The sequence below is a fragment of the Aotus nancymaae genome, unplaced genomic scaffold (assembly GCF_030222135.1).
Source record: "Aotus nancymaae isolate 86718 unplaced genomic scaffold, 86718_ANA_hifiasm-v0.15.2.pri h1tg000010l, whole genome shotgun sequence".
NCBI lineage: Eukaryota > Metazoa > Chordata > Mammalia > Primates > Aotidae > Aotus > Aotus nancymaae.
The window spans coordinates 51,832,139-51,846,885 of record NW_026988421.1 but is presented as its reverse complement, the minus strand read 5'-3'; the positions used below and the strand labels follow the sequence as shown (position 1 = coordinate 51,846,885).

At 39.9% G+C, this 14,747-nt stretch overlaps 1 protein-coding gene across 4 annotated transcripts in view; it reads left to right on the top strand.

The window, feature by feature from the left end:
- Positions 1-13,805, top strand: part of MRLN (myoregulin) — a 37,406-nt gene extending 23,601 nt beyond the window's left edge. For 2 of the 4 annotated variants that reach the window (XM_012445786.3, XM_064374151.1), the window contains 2 exons: positions 12,213-12,316; positions 13,575-13,805. In XM_012445786.3, the coding sequence (XP_012301209.1) occupies positions 13,595-13,735 (141 nt within the window). In that variant the 5' untranslated portion in view covers positions 12,213-12,316; positions 13,575-13,594 and the 3' untranslated portion in view covers positions 13,736-13,805. Of the gene's footprint in view, positions 1-12,212; positions 12,324-12,409; positions 12,455-13,574 lie in introns of all 4 variants that reach the window. The other 2 variants (XM_064374150.1, XM_064374149.1) reach the window with 2 other exon arrangements.
- The last annotated feature ends 942 nt before the right edge of the window (positions 13,806-14,747 follow it).

Sequence of the window (14,747 nt, the reverse complement as noted above, 5' to 3'; positions counted from 1 at the left end):
CCTTAGGGAGACAAGTTGCAAGCACCCAACTTTGGGATTTTATTTTTTAAATTATTTTCTGGGAAAAGTAGACTTAGTATGTATATTTTTCTTGTTATAATTGTCATTTGGACAAAGTGAGCTTTCATTCTTCCCAGAAAGCTTCTACTTTAATGTAGTCAAGTCAGTATTTGTTGAGAACTAATTAGTTTCAGAGACTGTGAGGTACCGGAATACAGGATGAATAAGGCCATCCCGCACCTTCTAGGAAGGCAGCCCTGACTATGGGGTATTGCATGTAAACAACCATGATACAGTGTGCTCACTGGCAACATGATACAGACAAGTGGGAAATACATTCTGTCTAAGGAAGTCAGATTGGATCACAGAGGAGCTGACATTGAATCTTAAAGGTTGAATAGGAGTTGAATAGTTTGGCCTGTTTAGACGCTTAAAGAGAACTTGAGGAGAATGATTCATTCAAGGGCTACTGTCTAACAGTAATATGCTAGACTGTAATTAATAATAGACACTATCACTTATTAGATGTTTACTTTCTAGGCACAAGTATTATCTCATTTAATTCTCAGACGACCCCAAGAAGCAGGTACCATTATCACCATTTTATGGAACCGCCAGCTGAGGCACAGAGTTAATGTAACTTGCTTAAGATCTCACGCGCAGTGGCGGACTTGAGATTCAAACGCTGTCAGTCTGATTCTAGACCCATCTGTCAAACACCATGTCTTGGCGGCATTCTTACTATTTCTCAGCTTAGTTAATATTAAGGAAGTCAATGGGAGAAACTTGTTTGCCATAAGGTGACAAGTGGTTAAAAACAAATAATAAACATGAATAAAATAGATAGTAAAATATAATAAAATAAATAATAAAAACTATACTTTTGGCCAGGCACAGTGGCTCACACCTATAATCCCAGCGCTTTGGGAGGCCCAGGTGGGCCGATCACCTGATGTTGGGAATTTGAGACCAGCTTGACCAACATGGAGAAACCTTGTCTCTACTAAAGATACAAAAATTATCCTGGTGTGGTAGCACATGCCTGTAATCCCAGCTACTTGGGAAGCTGAGGCAAGTAGCTGGGGAGAGCTTGAGGAGACTCTGTCTCCTCTTGAACCCAGGAGACAGAGATTGTGGTGAGCTGAAATCACACTATTGCACTCTAGCCTGGGCAACAAGAGCGAAACTCAATCTCAAAAAACTGTACTTCCAGCGAAATTTGTTGTTAAATAGTGAGCTCACAGTTGTGATCTGGGCAATGTCCCATTTACAAAGGGGCAGATTGTTTTGATGTGAATAAATTAGCAACTAACTGTTGTAAAGTGAATTCTGGCAAATGTGGGGTTACCAGGCCCAGAGGGGTAACTGTGAGCCCCCCTATCCCATTGTTCTACAGGCAGCAGCTCACATATATAGAAAGGCTCCAGCACTGAAGAAGGAGAGAGGCCATTAATAATTATGTGATGTTTCCATGCCAGTATAGTCAATTTCCATTATAATGTAGATCTTTTCAAAAGTAACTTTTCATTTGAAAACGAATAAATCAGTATACTTGAAAGAGTGTGGCATCTGGAAGCTGAAGTACTGGATTAGTTTCTAAACTACCGCACGGAATACTCAGTGTTCTTCATCTTCCGATAGTGCATAAGCAGTGCAAGGCACATAATAGGCCCTCAATAAATGGTGATAATTATTAATATTATTTACTTAGGTGGCCTATTAAGCAAAAAATGAACAGATTTCAATTGTGTCTCATTTTTCAACATGTGCCTCTAGGGAACTTCTATCAGTATTATCTTAACTGTTAGATATTGACTGAAACAAGGAGAAGGATTAGAAAATTTTTATCAAAAAAGAAAATATTTTTGAAGTGTGACTCATGTGTTTAAGACTATAAACTTGAATCCAATGAAAAATGTTTTTCTTTTGAGTGAAAAAGAGACTTTGCAAAGTATATTCATTCTGTTCTTTGCCCTAACCCAAAATCCACACTTAATAAAGAGAAATGTTAGCGGTTAGGAGAAATTGAGAAAAGTGTGAAGTCTCAGAACTAGTAATACTTTTATATAACAGTGGGATTTTTTGTTTGTTTGTTTTGTTGTAGTTTTTTTTTTTTTTTTTTGCTAGGGGACCAAGCCATTTAGAAAATACACTCTTCTTATGGTCCCTGGAGTCAGAGTTGATTTGAAAAACTCCTTTTTTAAATTTTTATTTACTTATTTATTTTTGAGACGGAGTCTTGCTCTGTCGCAAGGCTGGAGTGCAGTGGCACAATCTCAGCTCACTGCAGCCTTCGCCTCCTGGGTCCAAACGATTGTTCCGCCTCAGCCTCCCGAGTAGCTGGGACAACAGGCGTGTGCCACCGTGCTTGGCTAATTTTTGTATTTTTAGTAGGGATGGGGTTTCACCATGTTGGCTAGGATGGTCTCGATCTCTGAACCTCGTGATCCACCCACCCTGGCCTCCCAAAGTGCTGGGATTACAGGCGTGAGCCACCACACCCGGCAAACTCCTTTTTAAAAAAATATTTAAAAACAAAATAGTAGAGGGGAGAGAGATCCAAGATGGCTGATGATTAGCAGCTCGGGCACGTACCTCCCAGTGAAAGCGCAAAGAACGAGAGGACGCCACACTTTCAGACGAATATTAGTTGCTCACGGACCACGAGATTCCCAGTGGAGGAGCTCCACGGGTCGCCAGGGCGACTCTTGTGGCCGGCGTGGCGGTTTTGCTGGTGCCTTAGCACGCCAGTTCTTGGTGCAGAGTCCGGATATTCCCGGGCAGAAAAGCACCATCAATCTTAACACCGCTCTTTTGGCCGGCTCAGTGGATTGCTCAGATTTCGGCGCAGGGAATCAACAAGTTGGACGTCAGAGACCCAGTTAGAAAGTCGGTAATTATAAAGACGACAGACGGACAAATATATAATGAAGGGAAGAAACCAGCGTAAAAAGGCAGAGAATACTCAAAATCCGAATGCCTCTCCCTCTACAGGGGATTGCAATTCCTCATTAGTAACGGAACAAGGCTTAATAGATTACACGGGTGTTCCAATAACAGAAGCAGGTTTCCAAACGTGGGTGATAAGAAACTTCTGTGAATTAAAAGAACTTATTCTAACCCAATGCAAAGAAACTAAGAACCTTGAAAAAAGGTTTGACGAAATGTTAATGAGAATGGACAATTTAGAGAAGAATATAAGTGAATTGATGGAGCTGAAAAACACAACACGAGAACTTCGCGAAGCATGCACAAGTTTAAACAGTCGAATTGATCAAGCGGAAGGAAGGATATCAGAAGTCGAGGACCAGCTCAGTGAAATGAAACGAGAAGACAAGAATGCAGAAAAAAGGATGAAAAGGAATGAGCAAAGTCTCCAGGAAATATGGGACTATGTGAAAAGACCTAATTTACGTTTGATAGGTGTACCTGAATGTGATGAAGAGAATGAATCCAAGTTGGAAAATACTCTTCAGGATATCATTCAGGAAAATTTTCCCAACCTGGCAAGGCAGGGTAATATTCAACTCCAGGTAATACAGAGAACACCACAAAGATATTCTTCAAGAAGACCAACCCCAAGGCACATAATTGCCAGATTTATTAGGGTTGAAATGAAGGAGAAAATACTAAGGGCAGCTAGAGAGAAAGTTCAGGTTACCCATAAAGGGAAACCTATCAGACTTACAGCAGATCTCTCAGCAGAAACCCTACAAGCCAGAAAAGAGTGGGGACCAATATTTAACATCCTTAAAGAAAAGAACTTTCAACCCAGAATTTCCTATCCAGCCAAACTAAGCTTTATGAGTGAAGGAAAAATTAAATCTTTTGCGAACAAACAAGTACTTAGAGAGTTCACCACCACCAGGCCTGCTTTACAAGAGCTTCTGAAAGAAGCACTATACATATAAAGGAACAACCAATATTAGCCTTTCCAAAAATATATCAAAAAGCAAAGAACTTTAACACAATAAAAAATTCACATCAACTAATGGGCAAAACAGCCAGCTAGCATCAAATGCTGGTATTAAACTTATATATATTTTAATTGGATAAAAAGCCAAAACCCATCGGTATGCTGCATCCGGGCCCATCTTACATGAAACAATACACAAAGACTCAGAGAGAAGGAGGAAGATTTACCAATTGAACAGAGAGTAAAAATAAACTAATAAACAAAAAGCAGGAGATGCAATTCTCACCTCTGATAAAGTAGACTTTAATGCAACAAAGATCAAAAGAGGCGAGGAATGACATTACATAATGGCAAAAGGATCAATGCAACAAGAAGAGCTAACGATTCTATAGATCAACGAGATAGAAAATTAACAAGGATATTCAAAACTTGAACTCAGACCCGGAACAAGTAAACTTAATAAATATTTATAGTACTCTCCACTTCAAATACACAAAACATACATTACCACCTCACACCTATTCCAAAGGTGACTATATAATTGGAAGTAAATCACTCCTCAGTAATCGCATAGCATTTCATAGGTTTAAATTAAATATTGGTTGGCTGTTTGTTTGTTATCTTCTTCCCTTATTCCTTCCTGACTACATCATTAAGTATAATTATCAGTATAAAAGAGGTTTTCAATACCCATTACTAAATTGCATTCTAGCCTGGGCAAGAAAGCAATACTCCCATTCTCTCTCCCTCTTTCTTTTCCTTCTCCCTCCTCCCCATTCTCTCTCTCTCTCTTTCTCTTCCTTTTTTCTCCTTCCTATTCTCTCTCTCTCTTTAAAAAAAAAAAAAAAAAAAAAAACAAAATAGTAAAGGTTTCATAGGCAAGGCCCTATAAACTGGTGGCAGAGTGAAGAATAGAGAATACAATGAAATCCAGCTTCTAGAAACCAAGGGTTACTGCTATTCTCATCCATCTAACTTTGTGGGATACCACTACTCAACTATCTAATAAGGAATGAACAGGTCAATTTGAATTAGATTATTTGGACCTGAATCTTGATAGAATCTCAAAGGAAAAATTACTTATACATTGGATAAGAGTATCCATTCTACTTCCATTACAGCATTCTATAAAATAATAAATTGACTCCCAATGGCCTCTAGAAATGGGGAAAAGAAAGGTGGAGACGTTCACATGGGAAGGGAAATTATTTACCATCATCTGAAGTTTCAACATAAAATAAATATTTGACCCAAAATAACCTCAGCTGTCATATCAGACATGGAAGGTCATGTCATTTTAACTATGATGTTGAAACACTACGTTCAAGATAAGACCAAGGTCTTGGACCAAGGTCTTGGCCGGGCACGGTGGCTCACGCCTGTAATCCCACCACTTTGGGAGGCTGAGGGAGGTGGATCACAAGGTCAGGAGATCGAGACCATCTTGGCCAACATGGTGAAACCCCATCTCTTTATTAAAAAAAAAAAAAAAAGACCAAGGTCTTGAGATAAACACATTCAATAAGTTGTAGCGCAGTTTTTTTGTTTGTTTTTGTTTTCTGAAGCCAAATTCAGAAGTTGTAGCATAGTTTTTAAGATATCCTAACATGTTTAAAATTTGTGTATATTTTTTGGTACATGTTTTTATCAGATTAAAAAAAAACTAGGATGGCCGGGCGCGGTGGCTCACGCCTGTAATCCCAGCACTTTGGGAGGCCGAGGCAGGAGAATTGCCTGAACCCAGGAGGCGGAGGTTGCGGTGAGCCGAGATCGCGCCATTGCACTCCAGCCTGGGTAACAAGAGTGAAACTCCGTCTCAAAGGAAAAAAAAAAAAAAAAAAAAAAAAAAAACTAGGATGAAACAAACAAACAAAAAAAACTAGGAAATATTCTATCCTGAAAATTGCTGCTGTTAAATAGCTTTTCTTTCCAATAAATACCCCTTCTATCCTAAAGAAACACTACCATGATTCTAGCTGAGTGAAAACTAATTAGCAAAATGTAAATCAAAGCACCATGTGACTCATACTTTTAATCCACAGTAAAGCCTGGGTGTGTTAGGAAACTTGTGATGACACAAATTTGCGTCCTTCCAATTATTTAGCTCTAGAAACAGATCTAACATCAAGGGGAAAAAACAAACAGGAACCCCATGGTTCCTGTTTCTCATGGTGGAAGAGATTTGCCTTGTTTATCATAGAAGTTACATATTTTTCTTAAAATGTTTCATAGATAATGTAATTTTCCTTTCTTTTGTATTTGTTATAATGATTGGTTTGACAAAAATAAAATCAGTATACATTACTTGGAAGTATATCAGAGGGAAGAAGACTAGCAGTAATGAGACTACTTTCCTTAGTGTTCTGAAGTTATATAGGCAATATCCTTTTAAATGAATGAATGTGAAAAATGGAAACAGCAAGGGGGGAAAAGTGAGAAATGGAAACAGCAAAGGGAAAAGAAATCACCCAAATTCCTTCCACCCAAACTTAACAACTATGACCACAATTGACATTTGGATGTATTTCTCTCTGGTCTTTTATTTTGTTTACTGTTTTAATTATGAAGTCCAACATACATACAGAAAAACATATGAAGGACAGGCACAGTGGCTCACGTCTGTAATCCCACCACTTTGGGAGCCTGAGGCAGGAGGATTGCTGGAGGCCAGGAGTTCAAGACCAGCCTGAGGAACATAGTGACATCCCGTTTCTACAAAAATAAACATAAAAGGAATTGCCTGGGTGTGGTGGCACATGCCTGTGGCACCAGCTACTCGTGATGCTGTGGTGGGAGGATTGCTTGAGTCCAGGAGTTCAAGGCTACAATGAAATAGGATTGCACCACCACACTCCAAGCTAGGCTACAGAGTGAGACTGTCACTAAAGAAAGAAAGGAAAGAGAGAGAGAGAGAGAGAGAGAAAGAGAGACAGAAAGAGAGACAGAGACAGGAGGAAAGGAGGGAGGGAGGGAGGGAAGGAAGGAAGGAAGGAAGGAAGGAAGGAAGGAAGGAAGGAAGGTTGGTTCTATGTAAAGTTTAGTAAATAGTAAAAAGTGATTGCTAGTGTAACCACCACTAGGGACAATAAATGAAACATTGTTGGAATCTCTTGCCTATTTCCTTCTCCTATACTTTCTAAAGTCAGGCCTATTCTGATTTTGTGGCAGCAAATCCCTTTCTTTTCTTGATAAATTTACTACCCGCATTACTGCCAACCATACATGTACCCCTAAACCATGCACTTTAACTGGATTTTCTAGTTTATATAAATGTACTTACACTGTTGTCTTTTGCGTCTTGCTTTTAAAAATTCAATGCTATCTTTGTTAGATTCACTCATCTTTGTATTTTTAAATTCAATGTCATATTTGTAAGATTCACCATTGTTTCTGTCTACAGCTATAGTTTAATTTTTATTATTGTATATGTGCGACCCCGGTTGTGGGACCCCGACCCACGGAGGCAGGCAGGCGCTCGACCGACACGAGGCAGGAAGCGTGGTGACCAGTACCGACTTTATTGGGATCTCCGGGCGACTCCGACGGGCAGGGAGGAATCGCGTGCGCTTTCTTTGTTCAATCTGTTTTATAGGGGCAGAGGGCCTGGGGCAGCGGGAGAGCTGATCTGGCAGGTAGTGATAGGCTAGGGGGAGTTGACCCGGCGGGTAGTGATTGGCCAGGTTGGTTGCTAGGCAGGAAACCTGCCGGGCGGGAGTTTGTGGGAGGGGAGGTTACGGGAGAGCTGATGGGGTGGATGGTGATTGGTTCAGCGACCGGCCGGGCGGGAAGGTTGCTGGTCTCAGGCCGGGCCTGGATGGAATGAGATAAGGGCCCCTCCCTGCAGGGGAGGAAGGGCTACCTTTGTCGGGAATTAGGCCCTTTCCACATGGCCGGGGAACGGGGTCAAAAGTCCCCTACCAGACAGTATAGTACTTCATTATATGACCAGGCCACAGTTTATCCATGTACTAGTGGCATTTAAGTTGTTTACATATAGCCATGCATTTTTTTTAGGTGGGGAAATACACCTAGGAGTGTAATGGGTGGTCATCAGTATGAGTCATAATCATTTTTAAACGTTTTAACATTGTCAAGGTGCAGTGGCTCCCCAGCGGTTTGGAAAGCTGAGGTGGGAGGACCACTTGGGGCCAGCAGTTCGAAGCTGCAGTGAGCTAGAATCACACTCCTGTTCTCCAGGATTGCTTGAGTTCAGAAGTTTCAGACTAGCATGGGCAACATAGCAGGACTCTGTCTCTACAAAAAATAAAAAATTAGCCAGGCAAGGTGGTGCACACCTGTAGCCCTACCTACTCTGGAGGCTAAGGAGGGTGGACCACTTGAGCTCAGGGCTTCAGTATCAGGTTGGGCAATGCGGTGAAACCCCGTCACTACAAAAAAATTAAAAAAAAATTAACCAAGCATGGTGGCGCACGCCTATAGTCCCAGCTACTCAGGCGGCTGAGGTGAGAGCGTTGCTTGAGCCCGGGGCGGGGGTGGGGGGTCGAGCCTGCAGTGAGCCATGTTTGTGCCACTGTACTCCAGCCTGGGTGACAGAATGAGACACAATCTCAAAAAGATAAAAAATAATGAAGTAAATAAAAAATTTAAAAAGGTACAGTAAAAATGCAGTATAAAAGATAAACAGTGGTCCACCTGTAAAGGGCACTCACCATGAATAGAGCTTGCAGGACTGGAAGCTGCTCTGAATGAGTCACTGAGTGAGTGGTGAGTGAATGCGAAGGCCTAGAACATTACTGAACACTACTGTACATCTTATAAATGCAGTACACTTAGCTTACACTAAATTTATTTTTTTTCTTTCTTCAATAATAAATTAACTTTCAAAATAAAGAAATAGGCTGGGAATGGTGGCTCACCTCTGTAATCTCAGCACTTTGGGAGACTGAGGCAGATGGATCACATGAGGTGAGGAGTTCAAGACCAGCCTGACCAACATGGTGAAACCCCATCTCTACTAATAATGCAAAAATCAGCTGCACGTGCCTGCAATCCCAGCTACTCGGAAAGCTGAGGCAGGAGAATCACTTGAACCTGGGAGGCAGAGGTTACAGTGAGCCAAGATGGCGCCATTGCACTCCAGGCTAGGCAACAAGAGCAAGACTCTATCTCAAAAAAAAAAAAAAAAAAGAAAAAGAAAAAATATTAACTTTCATATACTATAATTTTTTACTTTCTAAACTTTTTTTTCTTCTTACAGCAGAACTGCCAGAAGACACTTTATAAACTTTTTTTTTTTTTTTAAAGATGGGGTTTCACCATGGTGGCCAGGCTGGTCTTGAACTTCTGACCTCAGGTGATCCACCCACCTCGGCCTCCCAAAGTGCTAGGATTACAGGCGTGAGCCACCGCGCCCAGCCTATAAACATTTTTATTTTCTTAATGTTTTGACTGTTTTGTAATAATACTTAGTCTAAAGCATAAGCACATTGTATGGCTGTACACAAATATTTTCTTTCTTTATATCCTAATTCTATAAGCTTTTTTCTATTAAAATTTTTAATTTCACTTATAAGACACAAACACACATATTAGCCTAGGTCTGCACAGGGTCAGGATCATTAATATCACTGTCTTCCACGTCCATATCTTGTCCCACTGGAAGGTCTTCAGGGACAATACCCTGCATGGAGCTGTCATCTCCTATGATAATGATGCCGTCTTCTGGAGTACCTCCTCGAGGACCTACCTCAGGCTGTTTTACAGTTAGCTTTTTAAAAAACAAAGTACAAGGGGTGCACTCTAAATTAATGATAAAAACTACAGTATAGTCAGTACATAAACTAGTAACAGTCATTTATTATCATTATCAAGTATGACGTACCACACATCATTGTATGTGCTATGCGTTCATAGGACTGGCAGTGCCATAGGTTTGTTTACATTACCACAAATACATGAGTAATGCATTGTGCTATGACATTATTGTTGGGTACCAGCTCCAACCCCGTACTTCGGTGCCCTTAGTCCCAGTGGTGACGAGGGATTGAAAGAAAAGGAAATAAACACAGAGACACAAGAGTAGAATTTACAGCATGGGTCCAGGGGACCAATGCCAGTGTGGGAACCACGTTGGCCCTCTGGTCTCCAAACACTTTTTATTTATTTATTTATTTAAAGATGGGGTTTCACCATGTTGGCCAGACTGGTCTCGAACTCTTGACCTCAAGTGATCTGCCCACCTTGGTCTCCCAAAGGGCTGGGATTACAGGCGTGAGCCACCACGCCCAGCCCAAACACTTTTATTATGTGCATAATCTCATTGATCTTATGGGCAAGGAAGAGGAGGGTGAAGGGGTAGGTAAGATAGGCCAGGGGAGAGCACTTGAGATCCTTCTAAAACATGCTAAACTAGTGCTCTGAGCATTTAACAGCACTTGAGATCCTTCTAAGACATGCTAAACTAGTACTCTGAGGCTTTTTTTTTTTTTTAGTAGAGATGGGGTTTCTCCATGTTGGTCAGGCTTATCTCGAACTCCCGACCTCAGGTGATCCGCCCACCTCGGCCTCCCAAAGTGCTGGGATTACAGACGTGAGCCACCATGTCTGGCCTAGTACTCTGAGTTTATCACTGATTGTCAATCAGGGTGCGGCTGCATCAGAAATATATCGGATAAGGAGCTACCTGGTCTGACCACATCCAATGCATCAAGGGGCTTTTATCTCCTGAGCATTGAGGGCATAGAGCAATTAAAATTACTCCATATTCCAAGAACCTAGACAGAGCCCGAGGCATTCTGTGATCTCTGCCCTGCAAGGCTTTTCTCCTCTTTGCCAATTCCCATCTGCAAAGACCCTCCCTGATCTTGTGAGCAGAGGTCGCCTCCCTTCTCGGAGATCTTTGCACAAGTCCTCTTTACGAGACCTTCATGCAGTCTCCATGTTGAGAAAGCATTTGTGGGACCAGAGCAGTATTGCCTGTTCTGCAACCACCCTGGTGTTCCCTGGTGTTACTGCGCTCTCGAACAGTCTTTAACTTAGGCCTCCTGTTGCCGCTTGATTTCTAATTAACTGCACCAGTAATGTAGTTTAGTTCGGTGTATAAACTTCAGTGTACTCTGAGCCAAGTAAGATTATAATTATTTAGCTAGAATTAATATAGGTCTGCCCCTGGCCATCTTGACCCACAATTATAACAACTATGACTTCACTAGGACATAGGAACTTTACAACTCTGTTATAATCTTATGGGCTACTGTCAATCCTTTATTTACTGAAGTCATTAGGCAGCGTGTGACTGTACATGGTTAAAGGAGACAGCAATCAGATTTTATAGCCTGGTCTTTTGTAACAAATTCACTCCTCCATTTTCTAATTTGTTTGTAAACATGATACAAAATATTAAAACATAATACAGTTGGCCCTCCAGATCCATGGGTTCCATATCCACGCATTCAACCAACCACAGATCAAAAATATTTTGAAGAATCTATATGTCTCTATTGAATATGTACACTTTTCTTGTCATTGTTTTGTATACATTCCAGCATAACAGCTATTTACATAGCATTTACATTGTATTAGGTATTATAAGTAACATATGGAGATGATTCACAGTAAATAGGAGGATATGTGTAGTATGTAAAGCCTATGCCATCTATATCAGAGACTTGACCATCTATGGATTTTGGTATCCATGGTTACTGTATCTGTGGGGTATCCTAGAACCAATCCCCCATGGGTACTGAGGGATAACTGTCTTAAAAATCAGACACAGAACCTCATGAGTTATGTTCCCTGACATACAAAGGTTTTTATGGTTTGTCATGAAGATATTAAAGTCTTGGTTTCAAATAATTTTTAGGGAATTATTTCTTTAAAAATTGTGTTGAATGTTTGCCCCACCAGGGAAATCCTAACATTTAGCTTAATCTTTCTGTCCAATGTTCAGTTTTAAGCTATATGATTCTGGGATAAACAGAAATTAAAGTGTCATATTTTCAAAAGTTTATTCTTAGACATCTCCTTCCTATCTATTTATTTATTTATTTTTTATAGAGACAAGGTTTCACCATGTTGGCCAGGCTGGTCTTGAACTCCTGACCTCAGGTGATCCACCCGCCTCAGCCTCCCAAAGTGCTGGGATTACAGGCATGGGCCACCACACCCAGCCCCTTCCTATCTATTTTTGAAAATCATTTTAGAAGTTTTTCTGTGTTCAGAGACTCATGCCTGTTTATTAAAGGAAAAAAAAAGTTTTTCTGTGTAAGCTCCCTGCCCCTCCACTTCCTACACTACCTCACTGTCCAATAAACCCTTTTGCTATGTTTTAACACAGGAGTCAAGGTTGCTAAGAGACCACCTGTGCTGAATGCACTTTGTTCTGGCAAGAGCAGAAAAGTGAGAAGCTGTGTTACCTACTACTACCTGGGATTAATTCAGGTGAGAAGTGGGTCTGTACTCACTCCTCATGTCTCACCGATTGTCTATCCCCCTCCTCACTTCTTATTTCAGTCTCTCTCTTACTTTTTGTAGAGAGTTGAAGGTACCCCCGGGAGCCACAGACTGAAGAAACACAAGGTGGAGTTTGAGGTTTCCGGAGGGAAGGAAAATCACTTTGCAAACCCATGTATTATTTTTGCTCCTTGTTGCTGAAACACAGGCAAAAGGATTTGTTGCACGCAGGGAAAATTCTGGGTGTTTCTTTTGCTAATGATTGCTGTATAATTTGCGGCAAGTAATTCCCTTCTCTAGGAATGGAGCAATTTATTATAGAAATTAATCAAGATTGCTCAAAATGAGTACTCTGGCAGAGTACTCATCTCTTTTCCCTTCTCTCTTTCTCATTCTTTCTTAAAAGTTAACCTGCCTTTTTGATTTTGGGGTGAAAATAGCAGATGAAATATTTTACTACCCAAATCTTGCCACCTTTTTTAATATTGACGTTCATTTTGAGTTGACTATATATGGGGACCTTTGGTGTAAGGCTTTGAAAATTACTTATTTGCCTTTGCATTCCCTGTAAAAGGGATTAAAAATGTTTCTAAATGCCCTGCCTAACAGACAGTTGGTAAAATGTTCCGACAGAACAATGTGGAATGCAGACCACAAATTCCAGGTATTTTTAAAATCCTGTTTTATTAATACAGAAATGTGGAGGAAATTAAATGTTTGATGTCTTAGTAAGTGACCAAAACATGAGACAGGATCTTGAGGAAAGAAAAATACCATTAAAAAAAAAAATTATTTGATCGGTACCTGCCTTTTTTCGTGTCTTCAAATTCTTACTTACTGGTAACATCAATAGTACAAGTTAGAGAAATAGCAGCTTCTCCAGTGCCAATAAAAATGATTGAAATGATTGTAGATACTTCATAAGTAAACTTAATACTGATAACATGAAAAGGGAATGGCCATTATGAAAGTTCCTTGAGCAGTTTGTTTTAGAAAGAAAGGCAAGTTTGGCATAGAGAAAAGCCTGTGATTTTGACATAAAGTGGTCAAATAAATGGGAGAAAAATATTTGTGTTTATTGGAGAGAAAAATATTTTATTTCATTGATTGCTTACAAATAGGTATGGAATATTCCCTGGAAGACTTACCTTGGTCACTATCTTTTATAGTGGAAATCTTAGATTGAATTGAAAGAATCAGTATTATCAATGTGTTCATTTGAGGATACTTTTCTCTTTTTTCCTAGGGAGCAGGAGTTTTCTGGATATGACTGGTAAAAACTGGATATTAATTTCTACTACTAATCCCAAAAGCCTAGAAGATGAAATTGTGGGAAGACTTCTAAAAATTTTGTTTGTTATCTTTGTTGACTTAATGTCTATTATATATGTTGTGATAACTTCTTAGAAAGCTGACTTCCTTTACTTTCCATGTAAATTTCCAATTGAATTACAGTGAATAAAAATTTGTATTTTAATATGTTGAGTGACTCACATTTTATGACATTGCCAATTTATTCTAGAAGCCAACAGAATACTGCAATACAAACAACATTGTGTATTGTTGAGATCTTTATGGTTTATGAAACATTCACATATACTGAAGTGGATTTTTTTTCCCCAAAAACATCTATCCTACTGAGTCATAAAACTTCTCGGTTTTTGGCCAGGCGTGATGGCTCATATCTGTAATCCCAGCACTTTGAGAAGCCCAGATAGGCAGATCCCTCGAGCCCATGAGTTTGAGACTAGCCTGAGCAACCTGAAGAAACCCCATCTCTACTAAAACTAAAAATTAAACAAAATTGACAGGCATGGTGGTGCATGCCTGTAGTACCAGACACTCACACTCGGGATGCTGAGGTAGAAGAATCATGTGAGTCCAGGAAGTCGAGTTTGTGCACTCCAGCCCGGGCGACAGAGTGAGACCCTGTCTCAAAGCAAAACAAAACAAAACAAAACAAAAAGAAACAAACAAAAAACTTCTGGATTTTTAAAACATAGTCATTATTTTATGTATTGACTAAAATGTATAGGTGAGATTGTGAGTGAAGTTGATTTTTTTAGGATGTGTACCTATGTGACATTTTATATAATTCTATTTTAACATAACAAGCTTAACATTCCAGTAGCATAATCTTTACATATGCTGTACCAATTTTCTTATACACATAATTTATCTGTTTGTAGGTGGATTGTTTTTCTTAACCCTGGGCAATTGAGTGAGAAATATTTCTATCAACGCAGACTTCAGAATGAAAATACTTAGAAAAGATTATTTTAGGAAAACAGAACTTAGAAGAAAGGAGAGAAGGCAGAGTGTACCCTATGTTGCTTTCCTATTTGAGACTAAATGCTCACTCTATGTCATTTAATGTAAGGTTGACAATAATCCTAGGTGGTACGTGCTTCTTGCCTCC